The sequence below is a fragment of the Schistocerca cancellata genome, chromosome 5 (assembly GCF_023864275.1).
Source record: "Schistocerca cancellata isolate TAMUIC-IGC-003103 chromosome 5, iqSchCanc2.1, whole genome shotgun sequence".
Taxonomy (NCBI): Eukaryota; Metazoa; Arthropoda; class Insecta; order Orthoptera; family Acrididae; genus Schistocerca; species Schistocerca cancellata.
In genome coordinates this window covers 598104604-598124033 of record NC_064630.1, presented here as the reverse complement: position 1 = coordinate 598124033, position 19430 = coordinate 598104604, and the positions used below count along the sequence as shown (strand labels likewise).

The following is a 19430-nucleotide window of genomic DNA, read 5'->3' as shown; positions in this document are numbered from 1 at the left end:
CGCTACAGTCTGGAACCGCACGGTCGCAGGTTCGAATCCTGCCTCGGGCATGGATGTGTGTGATGTCCTTAGGTTAGTTAGGTTTAAGTAGTTCTAAGTTCTAGGGGACTTATGATCGCAGCAGTTGAGTCCCATAGTGCTCAGAGCCATTTGAACCATTTCTCAGTTATAAGTTATAATCTGAACAACCTGTTTTACTACGCTGTTCGTTTCTGTGTTTGAAAGACCGGTTGATTGTTGGTGTATTTTAGCTGAATCTTGTGGCTCCACTGAGTGAGTTCTCTTGTAATACGTGTTCACAAGTAATGTTTTCAGATGTTACTTCCGAGCGGTATTAGTAACTGGAAATCAGTTTAACTTTGAAAATATTAACAACCAACCGTCACCAGGTCTTCAGTCAAAATAAAATTGTCGGAAAGGACGGGTTGGGATAAAGTCGCACCTTGGTGCCGATTGAAATTACGAGGTTGGCTGCTTTGAAGTAGGCCTCCCAATTGTCACATTGTTTGCTAATCTGTTTAAGCTTCTGGAACAGGTGCGCATCTTAACCCCGAACCTTTCGACATACAGCTTTCAAATTAAAAGTTAAGTCATTTGTTTTGAGTAATTGAATCACTCTTGTCATCAGTGGTGCTTATATAGTTTTCATGTGTTGCAGAAGGGCATTTAATAAGACAGACTGTGTCCAGCTCGGCAGTAAACACAACCGTTTCACCCGATAGCGGGCGGGCTGCAGGTCCGGCCGTCTTGTAATCACTGTCATATTGTTTGCAGTTCTGCAATACAGCACTTCAGATTTCTTTAGCAAAGATTAAATGCTTATTCAACTTCAGTTTTAAGGTCAGAAGACTTTTGCAAATTTGTTCATTTTGTTAAAGACAATTCTATGGTTAAATGCTTCGATTATCTGTGAAACAAAGTTTACAGATTCTTAAGTAAACAGGTTGTGTGAAAAGAAAGTTGTATTGGTGGGTCCTCCCATCCACATTTTCCTTAGTTCCAATAAGTACCATGTATCAGCTGTATTGATTCGCTCAAATTCCTAACGGTACTGTCAAAGCCGACTGCATATATTTATTGACAACATGGCCATGCATTTTAAAAAAAAATGTTCAAATGTGTGTGAAATCTTATGGGACTTAACTGCTAAGGCCATCAGTCTCTACGCTCAGACACTACTTAACTTAAATTATCCTAAGGACGAACACAAACACCCATGCCCGAGGGAGGACTCGAACCTCCGCCGGGACCAGCTGCACAGTCCATGACTGTAGCGCCCTAGACCGCTCGTCTAATCCCGCGCGGCCATGCATTTTCACTTCTTTCATTGATGTAATAATGCATTATATAGTTGGTAACATATACCATGGAGAAGTTTCCCAATTATTACGAATGGTAGTGAGGGTAAAAAGGAAAATAAAATTCTATGGACATGCGTCTGAAGACAAATACTGATTGAAATATGGGCTGTTTTATGTGGGTCGAGAATGGAAAGTTCTGAGTGATCTACTAGGTTCTCTCCTTCTTAATTTCATAACTTCTTCTGTTTTGTTTTTTTTTAGTTTATGTCTCCATATATAGTTCTCTGTGAGGCTAATATCAATCCCTGGCAGACCACAGTGTTGACAATGACTGAATACCTAAGTATTTAGTGTTGACATTCCAAAATTCACAGGTTGCATTTAATTTACAGATGAGCCAGGATTCACTAAGAATGATAGAATAAATTACCGCAATAACCATATGTGAGTAGATGCAAACCAGCGAGTGATAACAGAAACAAGGCACCAGGTTCACTTTCATGCTAATGGGCAACGTTACTAATGCATGTGACCAGATATGGGGAGCAGTTAGGTGTGTGCAAGTCAGTTCTTGATTCTTTGACGAGGGCTGAGGGTTGTGTAAGAATATGTGGCAACCATACTGAGCACCTCCTATAATATCAACAGAGTTACTGGCTGTCAATACATACATATAAAGCGGCACATATAGTGTGTGTTTGTGTATGGGAGAGGCGGAGTGGGAAGCGGAGTGGGAGGCGGAGTGGGAGACGGAGTGGGAGGCGGAGTGGGAGGCGGAGTGGGAGACGGAGTGGGAGACGGAGTGGGAGACGGAGTGGGAGACGGAGTGGGAGACACGGAGGAGACACGGAGGAGACACGGAGGAGACACGGAGGGGAGACGGAGGAGACACGGAGGGGAGACGGAGGAGACACGGAGGAGACGGAGGAGACGGAATGGGAGAGGCGGAGCGACGTGTTTTTCACGCGTCCATTGCTTACAGAATGCATGTTGGTTACTACAGAGGACATTTTCGGATCCCAGAAGGGTCATGCACGAGAACAGAATATGTTCCACAATTCTACAACAGATGTTGGCGTTGGGTGCGAATGTTCGGTGACCTTTCTGTAAAACAAGAATTACCTACATATCTTGCTAACACATGGAACCGATTCTTTCGTAGAGCGACCTATGGATGGTAAGGAAAGCCGTAATCTCTTAAGAGACAGTACTGTTCGATACAAGGAAAACGTTTGTGTAAAGACATTTTCAGAAACAAATAATAGCCTTTCCCCATGACTTCACACTGATGTGTTCCAAATGTATATTGGGCACACCTCTGTGCAGCCACTGCTTTCTCCCTGTCTGTGCACCTCATCCTCATACATCTCCTGCTTTCTAGTCTGTCTCTTAATCTCCTCTTCTTCCTCCTTCTCCTCTCTTTGTCAATTTTTTCCGCCCCTCTCTCTGAACAATTGTTCCTCTCTCCTCTGTCTGACCCTATCCTCCTCTCTCTACCTCTTTCCAACTCTGCCTTCCCCTCTCCCTCTTCCATCTGCCCACTACCCCTCTACACCTTCCATCTGCCACATGCATCTCTCACCCTGTACTCTCTCCTCCCTCTTTCTCTGTCTATTCACTCCTCTCTTTATTTCACCCTCTCCTCAGTCACGCACATCAGCAAGTAACCCCTGCAGCAGGCTGGTACTACTCCCACAACATATATGTCATACTGGACAGAATAGACAGCAGAGACTAGAAAATAATTTATTTACCTGTGACTTACAGACGCTATGCAAAGCAGGTCGATAAAGCATGCCAATACTACTCCAACACAACAAACCTGTCATGCAGGGCAGTCTACATGTGGGGGCCTGGAAAAATGTTTCTTTGCATTGTGTCCAGGTTGATTCCCTGCTCCTTGACTTTCGGAAGGCGTTGGATACAGGTCCGCACGTTCACCTAATGAACTAAATACGAGTGTAAGGAATATCAGACAAGCTACGAGATTGAATGAGGAGTTCCCAGAGAACAGAATCCGGCATATCATTTTCAATATACAAAACTTTTCGTAGCCTAATTGTGTATTGTAGGGCCCTACTGTTAGAAAATGTGTAAATGGCATAGCGGATCATGTCAGAAGCTCCATGAAGCTGTTCATGGATGAAGCAGTTGTGTATGCGAAAAGTCACAACGCTAGAAAACTGTGGTGAAATGCAGGAACAATTTCAGAGAAGTGATGCTTGGTACAGTGTACGGTGGTTGACACCCAAAACAAACAAATTTTATATACTGTGACATAGTTAACTGGAATTACTCTAGCTGTTATGACTTCAACCCTTGTTGAGAACAAATTTTTTCCCTTTGTTTATTTTAGTTCGCCAATTTTGTACATTTTCTAAATAGTGGGAAGTGTTCGAATATTCGAAAACACCAATTAAATTGTGCGCTCACTTGATTCATTATTCGAGTTAATAATTCTGATGTGTCAATCCTAATGCCGTACTTAGTTTAATTGAGAAATCAGTTAATTAAAAGTTATATGTAACTGACAAGTTATATATAACTGAAAATTGCGTGATAACAGGAACCTTGTGAGTTAATATGTATTTCTGGGCATAGTGATAAGACTAGTTACAAAGATTGGCCGTTCACTTTTGAAATTTTATGGAAGTAATTAATTTAAGAGAGAATTAGTATTCGTTTTCACAAGTAGCTACATATTTAATTGCATATTTTGCCTCTGTGCTGGTTACATTCTGACCTTTGTCATCATACTTTTCTAAACCTGAAATGTATGCACTAGGTGGCAATCTTCATTGATAGGTTAGATCATTAAGAGTTTTGCATGATTTAACGAATTTTATAATACAGCGTTTGTAATCGGTGAATGGGGTATTCTTAACGCAGATGCATAAAATAATTCCAAACAATTTTCTATATTTGTAGATCAAACAGTTTTTCACAAACCGAATTTTTATTAATACTTATTGTCAATTCTGAATAGCAAAATGTAAAATAGCCGTTTTTTAAATGACTGTGTAGATTCCGAAACAATTTTTTCATACGCCAGTCTTGAAATAAACGGACGTCGACCAATATAGGCTGTCTGCGGAAATGGAGAAGGAGACTGTGGAAGAATTCGTGTTATGCAAAGTTACAGCCAAGGTGCTTGATGTATCCAATCTGGTATTGCAGTTAATGGAATAATTACAGGTATTTGATATGTGAGGGAAGGTAACGAGAAAGACAGTAACAAAGATATCGACGAAGCAAAGAGAGCGTGTGAAAACTGCGCCCTACCCGGTAACATCCAACCTAGCTGAGTACAAGATGGACTGTTACAATCAAACTACCGATGTTGCACACGGTCGTGCGTAATTGCATACTGCTTCCCGGATTAAGTGGGAACCTCTAGCTCTGTTTAGCAGACGCCAGGCAACTGAGGCCCATTTGCGTTTCGTTGTGTAGTACGTTGAGGCTATGTTTAAAGGTGGTTTATATGCAATAATGCCTGTTGTCTCCAAAGGATGCATCCTGAAATTTATAGAACATTACAAAGAAAACATGCAACGCCACTTCTGAAAATTGTTGGATAAAAGTTTGATATCCAACGTCGTGAGCGTCAAATATTAGATAAAAAGTTATTATAAAGAATAAGATAATTCTCAAAGATTTAAAACACGAAGAACCCTACAGAATCACAAAAAATGTATGTGAAAACTGTGGACAAATGCTCATGCTATGGCGACTTACTAGCACAACAACCGGAGAACCTGACAGCTGAACAAAAGAGATGATGGGATTGGTGTACCTCCTCGACAAACAACTAGAAACTGTAATGAAGGACACTGATGATGCAAAAATACTAAATTGGAAAACTTAACCTCCGTCCTAATGGATTCTAGGGTCTGTGACGTTCCCAGATTAGTTGAGTATGTAAACTTTCATGATAAAAATTGTGTAAACAACATTTTCTTTTAAAATAAAATACAAGATACGTATTAGGAGCTACTTAATCTTAATATAACAACTAAGAACTTTGCAAATGCGAAATAAACAGTCAAACTGGTATAGAAGTCAGCTGGTACTAGCTAATGAAATGTTAATGCCAGCCTTACTGCTGCTGTTTCCGATGCAGACAATCTAAATTCTAGCTGTGACTTCCTGAAATGTGTAAGCAAAACTTCGCCTAATCATACAATGAAGGCTTTCACGACCGGATGTTTCAGCTGCTCAGAATTCTTCCGGGTTGTATGGCCGTGGTCCGTGGAACTCTTCAATCCATGACGTTTCGTCCAAGGCTACGTTGGACATATTCGGAGGTGCTCCTGATTGTGCTGAGTTTTGCCGACTGACGAGTCGGACGTCGAAGAGAGGCCTAAATACCGTGGGAAGTGGGCGTGGTCTGGATTTCACGTGATAGCAGAGATAAACCTTGTCAAAGATAAAGTATAACTATCGATCATAGTACGTCAAAGATAAAAACTTCTCATCGATTCTGTAGCGCCACTGTGCATATATCGCTGAGTTTCATGGTTTCTTCTTTTCTGTTAATATTATCCCCATGTTTATACAGGGTGAGTCACCTAACATTACCGCTGGACATATTTCGTAAACCACATCAAATACTGACGAATCGATTCCACAGACCGAACGTGAGGAGAGGGGCTAGTGTAATTGTTTAATACAAACCATACGAAAATGCACGGAAGTATGTTTTTTAACACAAACCTACGTTTTTTTAAATGGAACCCCGTTAGTTTTGTTAGCACATCTCAACATATAAACAAATACGTAATCAGTGCCGTTTGTTGCATTGTAAAATGTTAATTACATCCAGAGATATTGTAACCTAAAGTTGACGCTTGAGTACCACCCCTCCGCTGTTCGATCGTGTGTATCGGAGAGCACCGAATTACGTAGGGGTCCGAAGGGAACGGTGATGGAAGTTAGGTACAGAAGACTGGAACAGCACATTACGTCCACAAGCTAACACCTTTTTATTGGTCTTTTTCACTGACGCACATGGCTTCTATATAAAGTACATAAAACTTCAGTTTCCGAAAATTTCACTGCGTGATCACTTGACTGAAGAGCGTATTGCGCCACGACTGACTTGTCTGTTTTCCCTGTTCGGCAAAGACCTTCATGTTCCTTCAACCGTGTATTCACACTTCTCTTTGTAGTTCCAATGCAGACCTTACCACACGTACACGGAATCTTGTATACACCACTTGCAGACAGAAGGGGACCTTTATCCTCAACGGAACGAAGTGCTTGGCCTATTTTCTTAGCTGGTCTGAAAATCGGTGTAACGTTATGTTTTCTTAAAATCTTGCCGATTTGATCCGTTACTTTTTTAATGAAAGGTAGAGAAACCGTATTCTTCCACCGCTGTGTCCTATCGTTGTCCTTAGACCTCCTGTTATTCGGCCGGAAAACTGTTTCCTTACTAGAGTGAAATCCAGACCACGCCCACTTTTCACGGTATTCACGCCGCTTTTCGACGTCCGGCTCTTCAGTCGGCAAGACTCAGCGCGACCAGGAGCACCTCCGAAAAGGCGGAACGTAGCGTTGGACGAAACTTCAGGCATAGACGAGTTCCATGGACCGGGGCCATATAACCCGGAACAATTCTCGGCAGCCAAAACTTTGCCGTCACTTCGTATTTTTAGTACCTCTGTTATGTAGGTACATTTTTAAACAAAGTTAACCTTCGTGTTTTCTTTCTCTGTTGTCTCATCGCAATAAAATCAGCACAAACTCCCGAGAGAAGAAGGACAATGAGGCAACGTGTGGACACGAGAACGCGCGTGCATACATGCGTTCCGTCCACTAATTTTTGTGCATGCGGTTTTGTTCCCGTGGTTCTGCGATTAGACACGAGGAAAGTGGTGTCGTGTGGACATACAGTATCTTTACTCACGCGTTCATCACTAGCTGTAGTAATCCGGAGTTTTTTTCATCTGTACCGTGTTGATATACATCACAGTAGGCAAGATTTAGCACGGCTGAAGACTGGTTTAATGTTCAGATATACATCGTCTGTGGGAAACTGGACGACGGTTGGTCAGTAGGTGTTTCCAAAATATCTTTGTTCAGTGCGACTAATTTCGTTGCTACTTTACACCGTCATCAGGTCCTCAACAGGTAATAATTGGATCTACATGGAAGTTGGTGTAGATCTAATTATTGCTCATTGTGGACGGGATGACGGTGCAGTTTAGCACCGAAACCAGTCGCACTGAATAAAGAAATTTTAAAAATGCACCGTTGAAAATAGTATCATCAATTCTCAAGGACTAATTTTTGTTACATTCAATCCTTCTACGCATATGTCGCGAAAACACCATAAATGAAGCTTAGAAACAATCTTTCTTCGCGCGCATCATTCGCGATCGGAAGAGAAAAAGGAGGTATTGCTTGTGATACGGAAAGTACCCTCCGCCACTCAGAGTAAGGTGGTTTCCAGAGTAGATGTAAGAGGTACGATCAGTAAGTAATGCAACACATCTTTTCTCGGCGAGTTTCGGTTTGAAAAATGCCGTAATTGTTGTGAGACATTGAGGATTATGATTAAGTTCCGATATGTGTCGGCGTTATACGTAACCTTCGAAACGGCGTCTGTAACGGAGTTGCGTTACAAGCAGAGACCTACCATTTAGTTTTATTTAGCGGTAAACAAGAGCAACGCAGATATTCATAGGTGCTTGCAGACTCTCTACGGAGACCTGGAAGTAAACAAAAGCACGGTGAGTCGTTAGGTGAGGCGTTTGTCATCGTCCCAGCAAGATCGCACAAACCTGTCCGCACTCAGCTGTGAATGCTCCACTGAAGAAATGACTTCAGCGTGTTTTCGAAGCCACAAAAATGCAAATGATCATCATTATCTTCGTGACAACATAAACATAAGACAAGTTTGCACTCCCTAGAGGAGCTCACAAAACTTCATTGGCTGTTCTTCCTCATCCTCGTTACGGCCCGAGTCTCGCACCTTCCATCTATTTGATCCAACGAAGGAAGCACTATGCAGAAAGCAGTAAGTGGGTGATGAGGTTACTGATGCTGCAAGACGTTCGCTCCGAGGTCGACCAGCACATTGGTACCATCGTGGGAGACAGCCCCTCCCATTAAGGGGCTCCGGAACGCCCTATACTTGCAATGTTAAAATAACGCTTATAAATTACATCTTTCCTCACAAAGTATTTGAGGTAAGAAGTTGACCTTTTTACAGATTATTTATTGTAATATGGGCTACAACTTAACACATGGATTTTACAAAATTTTCGTTCAGTTATTAAAGATGATTTTCTTTTCAATTGTAATGAAAATTCACAACATTTTTTTGCAATTTTTTATTTATATATTCAAAAATATACAGTTTTTTGGAAAAGGGCTCTGTTAAATTATGCAGAAGGTACTGTGTAACATTTACTGAAAGTTTGAAACAAATATGTTTGGAAGATCCTTAGAAAACATGTAATTAGTATGAGAAAATAAAAGTTTTGGGAATCGAGCGACAAAGATTGTATTAACTTTTTAGTGCATTCCAGGTCCATAGGATGGATTATCTTTATCCTCTGCAAACTCCTCCTCCAGCTTCCTCTTGTTCCTCCTCCTGTTTAATCTTGCTTGTATTTCTAGACTCTTTACAGCCCTGTCTGCAGCCCGAAGGCGTTCCTTATCTAAAGCAAGCATCGCTCGTACCATGTTAGAACATATCGTCTTTATTGTTTACAGTAATAACACATACCTTTGGCTTTCCAACATTTCTCCTTTTCTTAAAAGCCTTCAGAGGATTTCTAATAAGTTTACTTTTACTTATTATTATACTTCAACAAAACAGAGACTCAAGAAACAGAATTAATTACGAATATTTTCGAGATAACGACAGAGTAAATAAACATGAAACAATCGACAATCACACCAGCGATATATATTGAACCATCACAGGTTAGCCACAACACATATTTTATCTCACATCACTAAAATGTACCTGATGAACACGGACGTTAATAATAACACCATTTGACAGCAGTTTAACAGCGCCACAGTGGGTCACGCCCATGTAGAACACATTTCAAAAAAAATTTAAAAATAGTTGTAGTCTTCGGAATTGAATAAATTATATATCTATTAAAAGGTAATAGTCTGCAGATTCAGAAAACGCAAAAAAGTAAAAATTGAACTTTTCATGATTTTGAGCCTTTCCGGAGCCCCTTAAGGTTGTTTAAGGCCGTGTCATTGAACGGCGATAAGTTGCAAAATTGTGTTTTGTAGACAAAAGTGTGAGGGAAATGTGGTGTACTGGACTCCTGACTAAAGCCAACCTAGTTTACGGAAAAAGATATTTTGCACCACTTAATGAAGGCTTCTCTTAGATGTAGAAGAGAGCAATTAAAAAAAAAAATTAATCCTCGTGTCGGCTTCTCGTGCAGAATACTGAGTGTTACTCACCGGGGCAGCGAGGTCGCAGACCTCGTAAGGCAGCAGTGGCTCCTCCGAGCATTCCTCGGCGTCCTCCTGCAGGAAGGGCGGCCGCGGGGGCGGAGGCACGAGGAAGCGCGGCGGGGGCGGCCCGGGGCAGTGCTGGCAGGCGGCGGCGTGCTCCGGGGACATGCTGCGACCGCGCCTGCGGGCACACAGTGGACGCGCCTGCAGCGTCACCGCTCGCTCACCACGCAAAGTGTCTCTTATTCCGGAGCCGGCCGCTGTGGCCGAACGGTTCTAGGCGCTATCGTCTGGAACAGCGCTACCGCTATGATCGCAGGTTCGAATCTTAGGTTAGTTAGGTTTAAGTAGTTCTAAGTTCTAGGGGACTGATGACCTCAGAAGTTAAATCCCATACTCAGAGCCATTTGAACCATTTTGTTATTCCGGCTCTCGAGCTACGTGCATTTGAAGTGGCAGGGGGAGCAACCCGTCGACGACCACATTCGATCAGCACTTGCATCAACGAAATTATCGCTACCAGAGATATCGCGCGCGGCAATAACAATACCTCTATCGGCCTACAGTTACTGTCAGATACACCACTCCACTTACCCTTAAACGATCCAGGAAGGCTTAGTGTCTAATAGAGCGGACAGGACCGGCATCAACAAAATTATCAGCGCCAGTGCTATACATCTATATTAACTTTCAATCAGCTGCAGTACACCATACCGATCATACTCAACAATGTAACGTCTCTGATTCTCATAATTAAGGATGGAACCGCCTGCAATGAACTATCGATAGTATATCACCCAAGGCCCTTCTACACTAAATATCGTTTAGCAAATCTCGACTAAGTGGCCGGGAACTATCCCGATGTAAATAGGTCTATGCCGGGTGGAGGAATAAGATTTGCATACCTCTGTCCGACTATGGAGACTTAAGCTATGAACCTACTACGTTTCCCTGAAAGGAGCAGCTTGCAAGATCCCCTCGATTCTAAACTGATATTATCAGCTTAGCCGTGAGCCCGTAGAGGGTGGTATATGTGACGTACAGTATAACTGGTCAGCGTTTCCACCCGGAATTTGCGAGTGTAAGTCGGACCTTCCTTGATCCGCCTTGGTGGGTCGTGTCGTCAGATTCTCTCCTACCTGTGCGCGGTGCAGCTCTCCTAATGTCGTCCCGTATAGATTCTTCATTGGTGCATTGGATGTATCTGTCGGTGGAAGCTAATTATCTGAAACAGCTGTCGGTCAACTTTGGGGTATCTATTTACTCGAAATTAACATTCAAAATGCCGTAATATCACTTTTATTCCTATTAGATCAATAATGAAACACTCATGTCACAAACTACTCGTAACCGAGAATATGGCTACCACCGAACAAGACAGGAAGAGCTCTTAACGCCGACTGCCGACTTTGGCGCGCAGTCCGTATCTCTTACTAGTTTCGTCATAGTTCGTGGATTTTCGATCAAGTTCGTACTCACTATGATATGCATTTGTTAATCAACGGGTGTGAATTTTAACGAGGCAAAATTATGATAAATAGTTTTAAACATCCAGAGGCTCCTCCTAGTATTCATGTTGTCCTAAATGACTTTAATTATTAAATATAAATAAACAAAATCGGTGACTTTGGCGCCAAGATAGCGGTACTTCCCGTCATGTATATTTCCTAGGCTGACGCTTGATGCTACGGTCCAGCACCGAGCCCTTCCCCACTACGCGCGACATATGGTCGCTTCGTCACCAAGCCAGCCAGCGTGGGAAATGCTCTCCGACTCACGGCCGGCTACGGACTACAGCACTTCCAAACTATCGTGAATACATCAATAAGACAATTTATTAAAACTGGTAAAAGTGTGTTCCTCACGTAAGAGGCACCTTAGAAGCTTTACAGCTGATGATGTTGCAGTAAGACACGCACTCAGATACGTAAAGTACAATGCCGATTATATTCTGTTAAAACAGATTTTCGGAGCTCTTCGAGATTATATCAATCCTGAAGCTTGAAAACGAAGGATTACCACTTCGATGTACACGAACAAATCTATCAGAATTTAATTTCTCTGTGGAGCATTCCGGAATCAGGGACAACGAAACTGCCGGCCAATTAGCAAAGAGTTCCATTACGGAGGATTCTCCTTCTTTGTACATCTACCTTACACAGACTTCCTAACAACTGTAACTACAGGAATATTTCGATGATAGGCAATGAAAAGCTCGTAACTGCATTTTGTTAAATTTTACACGAGAAACAAAAGCGGTTTCTTGAAAATAATATAAAGTCATACATATTAAGTTGCTAGTTGCGTAAATATACAGTAGAAACCCAATTATTGACAAATTAGGTAGATCCATGCACTGTCAAGTCTCTCTTTGATAATGGGGTGCTGGTTATCGAAATTACGAGGTTGTCACAGACAGAGTTACGAGGTTTTCATTACCTACCGTGGATTTGGTATTTAGTATCACTTCAGGAAAATCTCTCAGATTGCGAAAGTGCAGAATCTTGCACAGATTCATCAATGCATTTCCAAAAGAACAGCGTATTCACTTAAAACTTTCGCGACTACATACAAGATCAGCCACAATAATACGAAATGAACACATGTGTATCAGGCACATCCCTAACAAAACAAAATATTATCACTTCCATGGTGCGAAGATCAGCCCTCAGAACTTGCAGATCTAAATCATCCACTGCTCGGCTGTTATCGCTACACCAGTCAGTACACTAAACTGTATAAAGCAATCGTCACACTGGGAATCCCCCTACCAGCAAGAGCCAACCAAAAATCTACATTCATATCGCAGACACTTCGAAGCGACAGATATTTACCTCTACATTCCAAGATCTGAAGAAACCGAGTCATAGCAACCGCAATACTCGAGTGCCCTCCCAGGTGCACACCGGCAGGTGCTACCAGAAGAAGAAATCGTATGCAGTCATCTTCTAGTAGATTACTTGTGTACAGTGTTAATCCCTTGCCGCATCTCTTATTTAATTCCAATGTTGAACAACACAGAACTCACTACAGTGAAAAATGATTTCCTATCATTAACGTCCTCAGCACAAGTTACATGTTTATCTTATTTGCAGTAATAATATGCAATTAATCAATAGTCAGATCTATCGAAAATTGCTACTAACATAACTCATATGTAATTGTGAAACATTAAATAACGATGTGATTGGTTAACTAGATGAGCAGCCAGACGAAAAATAAATACAACAAAAAATACATCTTTCCTAGTTATGCGTGTCCTGGCACCCGCTCGGGCGTCGGGGTACCAAGTAACTTCTAGCTCGAGGGTAGGATCTCATGAGCGAGACGATTGGAACATACTCGTAGCGGGAGGGAACTCGGCCGCATATGATAAAGAAAGGCCTGCGGTGAAAACTGCACGCCTGATAAGTAAACGTTTAGGAATGGATTATTATGATGTAAGAGGTCCGAGCAGATGTAATTTCGATGTATTGCTCATGCGCTGCCTGCAATAGGCAAGGTATAAGAGAATCTCTGACCAGAGAGCAGTGTTGACTGCAGTAGGAACTGTGTAGCTGTAGCAGTATGTTGTTGCTAGTCTGGAGTCTGCTCTGGTCTGGTATGGTGTATCGTGTTGGCTGGCCCGGTCGCGGTGCAGCGATGTCGGAGCCTGAGTATTATTGTATAAGGTAAAAAAGCAGCCTCGCGCATATGTAGTAATGTTATCTCAAGTCGCATGTAAATGTTTTAAAACTCTCGTAATAATAATTTTCCTTATAAAAAGTAACTTTTAACGACCATTCATTTCAATTTAAAGGATTTACTAATTTCTCCCATCCATGATCATCCCGATTACTGCAATAGAAAAATCAGTTGCTTCCTTTCATAAATGAGAGATATATCGGCCAGCATTGCACAGAGCTGTGCCGGAAAAATTTATTGTAAGAGCAGATATATCCGGCGACGTTATTGAGGTATGAATTTTTCCTGTTTTTATTCAGAATGATCTTTCAGGGCCATCACGCAGCACTGCTGTCGTCCAAAATTTACCAGGTTAAATTCACAGTGAATTATTGAAAAGTCATAAGTGAGCGACAATTTAATTGAGAGGTTAGTTACATTGTTTTATTACTAGGTTACTGGATTTATTTTTTTATTGGGACGTTACACTGAATGTGAACGACATAATTATAATGTTTACTGTTGAGAGGTTTAGGAATTTTTCTGTTGTGAGGTTACGCTAAGTGTGAATTAATTTTGAGCAGAACCTTGCACAGATTCATCAATGCATTTCCAAAAGAACAGAAAGAATTTTGTGTGGGAGGTCAAATGAGAAAGAATTTTGTGGGGAGGTTACACTAAATTAGAATTATACTCGTATTATTATTTATTTAAATTTTTGTGGGGAGGTTACAATGATCTCTGCATTTTCTGCCCCACTTGCTTACAAACACTGTTGTGTAGTATACTGGTGTCCTAAAGTTAAGGATGAAAGTAACTTTCGCAAGATGTGTCGTCTGTATCAAATAATGAAGCCTGATGAAATCTGGACATACATAGAATGAACTGTTGCAGTATAGTACAGAAGGTGAGTGAAAGAAATACGCAGTGAGACGCACAGAAATGAGACGTTTGTTCAAAGACAGTAATCACAGTAAAGTCTGATGGTCCCCTGACATTACAAAAGACGCTTTGCGGTACTAAATACTGCATGTGGTCACCACGGATGGGATTTATTGCTCTGCAACGTACTCCCATGCTGGCAACGAGGATTGTGTAAGCCGTCGGCACACGGACCGTGCATCAGAACGTTGGACGTGCCGAGTTTCTGACGTCATAGCGTGGAATAGCACGTTCGGGTGTCTTTCCGAACGTGCAGAGCAATATATAGCATGTCAAATATTCTGAGCGTGCGTCTGAGCGTTGACCAATGAGATGGCACAACGCCACCTACGTCACTTGCACGCCATCTCATTTCAGCACAGAGTTGTTAGGCGCCATATTGGGATTCATTTCAAGCCTATACGTATATATGCCGTTTCTGAGCACCAGCAAATTGAGAATCACTGGAAAACCTGTTGTTAACTGTGCAATTTGTTCCAATGAAATAATGAGAAAAATCATATTGATGGCAAAAGAATTATTGTAACTTGCGTATTACGAGAGTATGCTATTTGAAGGCAGCGGCACTCTGAAGATCCACCCAAAACCCATTGTTCGTGGTACAATTCGTTATAATTGAATTTCAGTCAGTGACATATCTACGATTAAAGTTTTCAGCAAGTGATAATATTCTGTGATTGGTTTTTAGCAGCGTGTTGTTGGTTTAGCGCAGAGAGTAGCGTCACTGATCCGTATCAAGATGAAAGCTAGCCCGGCGATTCGCGTCCCGGAACGTTCAATTTTTTTATCCTAACATTTGCGTTTTTATTAGGTTCTGATACTTTATTATTCGTTAATATGAGTATATAATATAACATTTGATGTTATGTAAATATAAGTTCACCTTCTTTTCGAGGGGGTGAGTTATATCGATTGGCTTAATCTACAAGACAGCTTGCGCTACTTGTATAAGGATATTTTGCTCCTTTCTCTTTTACGCTTCGTAATTCACATGTTGCAAAGATTCTGCCACTGGGTAGGAACAGTGATCAAGTAAAACTGACCTTGGAGTTTTAGTCAAATGTGGGAATGATGAAATAATGTTTATCTTATGTGGAGAAGTATTGCAAATTTGTATCGCACTGTTTGTAATGGAACTTTTATAAGCCTGTGTCCTTATTGACTGGACATGGTGCTTTCCTTTTCGTGGACGATTGAGGAAATGTGAGTTTTAATAGAGCTAACATGGGAATTTTACGCTCGCCCGTTTAGTAAACAGTGTGATTTACGAACTATAAAGATCCCGCAACTGCCGCTGGAGTGCGTTGTGATCGTGTATACCACGTTGGGGCCGACGTACCGTGTGCACAAGTCCCATCTTTTCTGAGCGTTCAGCAGCACGTTGAACTTAGCATTCTCAACGTTGACATTCGACAGCACGGTCCGTGTGTCGACGGCTTAAGGAGTTGATGTGTTGCGAGCGTTCCATTCCCTCACTAGTGCCGTCGACGTCACTGGATGGTCGTGGTACAAGTAGACGTGCTGCAATATGTGTACTCAATGCCTCCCACAACCGATTGGATCTGTGTCGGAGGAACGGCAGGTCAGTCTGTTCACAGAGTATCATCTCGTTCCAAGAGCTCATTCACGTGCGCAGTTCAATGCGCTCTCTCATTGTCATCTATAAAATTAAAGTCAGGGCCAAATGTACCCACGGAAAGAAGCACATGGGCTGGAGTATCGCGCCGCAATAACGTTGATCCGTGGTTTGCCGTGTTCGAAGTATTGGAGGTCAGTACGCCCATGCAAAATAACGGCTTCCCACACCCTAATACCACGACCACCAAAACAATCATGTTCGACAATGTTCCTTGGTGTATTACCTCTTCGCACCTCTTGCCATATGATGCTACGCAATTTACCCAGGAACACTGCTGCACATGATGTTTTGGCGGTCCAGGTTTATGGTCTGTGGAGGCATAATGTTGCTTGGGAGTGTTGACTTCAAAATCTTCGAACACAGTACACTCAAGTCAACGTCATAGTGGCACTTTACTCCTTCACCATGTGCGTCTTTCCAGGGATGCACTCGGTCCTGACTCCATGTTTACGGATGACAATGCCCGACCGCCAAGAACAGCGTACGTGGAGAATCTCATGAAACAGGAAGAAATTTGGCGAATGGACTGATCTGCGTGTCCCCCGACTTAAATACTATCGTGCACGTGTGGGAGGCATTGGGGAGATGTACTGCAACACGTTCACATGCACGTTCACCATGTGTCAATCGCGCTGGTGGAGCAGCGAAACGCCCTATCTCAGGAACTGCTTCGGCCGGTATTGCACTATAAAATTTCTTTGTCAAAGCTGCCATGTCAAATATTTTTGTCAAAAAAGTTTGATGATGTAATAGGGAAGTTCGTCAAATCTTGTCTGTGGTCAAATAATTCTGATCAAATCTAGGGCCTCGCCGTAGATTTGATCATAAAAGTCGCTTGTCTTCTGTTCACAGCAATGTGACATACTACCGCGTGGAGCACTAGCATCGCTGCAGCGTTCTGTCACCTGTTTTTTTATAAACATTGCCAGTAAATGCAATTGGTGTGTACCGACAACCACAAAATTAGTATAGATGTATGAAGCTGATGAGGCGCTTTACAACGTGAGGCACCCTGAATACAACAATAGATTAAAAAGATTAGTGATCTAACCTAACTCTCTCCTGTAACAAGGAATCGGAGTGTTACAGTCAGCCCGTGTTCTGCAGATATAGCAGTCGTTAAGCGAGTATTTTGCTTTGTGATATAAGGATACACTTCACTGAGCAAATACTGAAATTTATGCTCATCCATTCTTAAGTAATTTATGTACGACTTGACGTCCTCCATTACAAGCTCACGTAACAAGTTTTGTTGAATGCTTTTATCGTCTCGTAAAACCCACGGCTTCATCCGGGTACGTTTCCTTCCCCCCCCCCCCCCCCCACTTCTCTTCCACATATGCACACAGTGCAATTGTGGTACATGCAGCCGGCCGGAGTGGCCGAGCGGTTCTAGGCGCTACAGTCTGGAACCGCGCGACTGCTACGGTCGCAGGTTCGAATCCTGCCTCGGGCATGGATGTGTGTGATGTCCTTAGGTTAGTTAGGTTTAAGTAGTTCTAAGTTCTAGGAGACTGATGACCTCAGCTTCTAAGTCCCATAGTGCTCAGAGCCATTTGAACCTTTTTTTTTTTTTTTGTACATGCAACTGATGCGATTAATATCAAGTTGTTGTTGTTAGTCATCTTGAACTTTGACGAAAACTATGATGACAGTGTAATATCCCCTTTTAGCGCCAGGTCAAAGATCTTTGTCAAATAAATTTGACGGTTATTTCATCAAATCTTTGACAAAGAAATTTGATAGTGTAATAGTGGCTTTACCAACATTGTGGGTGGCATGGGAGTATGTTGCAGGCATGGATTAGAGTGTATGGTGATCACAATCTCTATTGAGAAACGTGTCTCGTCTTTTGTAATGTCCAGGAGCCCAGCATAAATCGCGGTGACTTCCAGTATAATTATTGTCTCTGAATAAGAGCGTCATTTCTGTCATCTCATGGCGTATTCATTAAGCTTCTTTGTGTAACATACCGTAGCAATTATTCGATCTATGGTCCCAGTTTCAACGAACTGTATTACTTACAATGACATCTTGCGAAAATTACATTTGTTCTTGATTTGTGCACACCAGGGTATCAGAAAATGCCTAGAAGCAAAATTTTTATCTGCATAATATTAGTCAGTTTGTGAACTTGCTTCTCGACTGTCCACTTGTAGAAACTATATACTTTAGAGATTTGCAATACGAGTAACGCTTTGCATTCCTCTCTTTGGCTCTGAGAGTCTCACAAGACTACAAATATTGCTTTCTGCCACTACCAGAAACTAAAAATAGTACTAATAAACACGCTCTATTGAGAACCGTGTCAAAAAGTTTTGACGAATACAACGCCCCATCTCATTCTCTTACCACCTCAAAATAATGAACACGAAAAGAGCAAAGACAAAACCATTACATTAATTATCTCTATAACTGCCCAGATTGAAAATGGGTGGGTAGTTCCTCCGGTAAATATTATTCACGTTTTTCGGTGGTATCAGAGGGAAGAAGTCTGTAAATATGTTATCAAAATATATCTAAGTTCCGGATTCTGTTTCAGCCTTTCTTTAAATGGCATTTAGCGATATTCTCGTAACTTCAGCCGTAATTGAGGTTTTTAGTTTTCTATGGAACCGAAATAACTTGGATGAAAAGATCAGTGAAGGGAATGCATCTGTTTCTTTAAAAGCACGCCACTGTTCACAGACTATAAGAGGTGCTAAAATAAATTTTCGACTCTCATTTCAAATGGTTGCAACAGCGAGCAAGGAAGATGTCGAGGAAACTCGATAACATTGGTTTGAGCACCTCGTTCATCTGACATTAAATGACGCAAATGCCTAACAATATATAAATAATTTGTACCTTGAAATTATCGCAGCCGGAAGCAATCCCGGCTTATTCCGGACGTGTCCAGTAGAACGTACGTCGCGCCTCTTGACTTCCGCAGACCGCACGACTCCGTCCTCATACCACTGTGGCAACCAACACTCGACTGCCAACGAGTCAAGCGAGCTGTATGTGGGAACCCGTAGGCTCGTTCCGGCAGATGTCTGTCGCCTGCTGCTGCCCCACTGAACTTCGTATCTGCGAGTACGAGACACGGCGGTGAGGAACTCAAGAGCATTTCTGAAGGTTGAAATAACCTACTTTACAATGTAGGATTTTGAGTCAGAACTTTTTTTGGGACCTTAACGTTTTCGTAAAGGGATTGAAATATAATCGTATTCGCTGTTTCTCAAATCTTAGTTATAAGCAATTGAGTCATTTACTATCTAGAGGTATGTACGGGGTGAGAGGCCTAAGTTTTCCAAATAAATTTTGACAGAAAGATGTTTGCAGTCTTATTTCACCTACAGACGACGGCTTGAAAACAATACCAGCGCACTTTCGGAAACTCAATCACTACCGAAACACATGCATTAACTTTTTTTGTTGAACCGCTATTTTTTCATCAGAATAACAGATCT

At 41.9% G+C, this 19430-nt stretch overlaps 1 protein-coding gene across 1 annotated transcript in view; it reads right to left on the bottom strand.

Moving 5' to 3' along the window:
• LOC126188711 (uncharacterized) overlaps positions 1–19430 on the bottom strand; it is a 299019-nt gene that overhangs the window by 122448 nt on the left and 157141 nt on the right. The window contains exon 2 of the mRNA XM_049930319.1: positions 9741–9915. Coding sequence (XP_049786276.1) covers positions 9741–9902 — 162 coding nt within the window. The 5' untranslated portion in view covers positions 9903–9915. The remainder of the gene's footprint in view (positions 1–9740; positions 9916–19430) is intronic.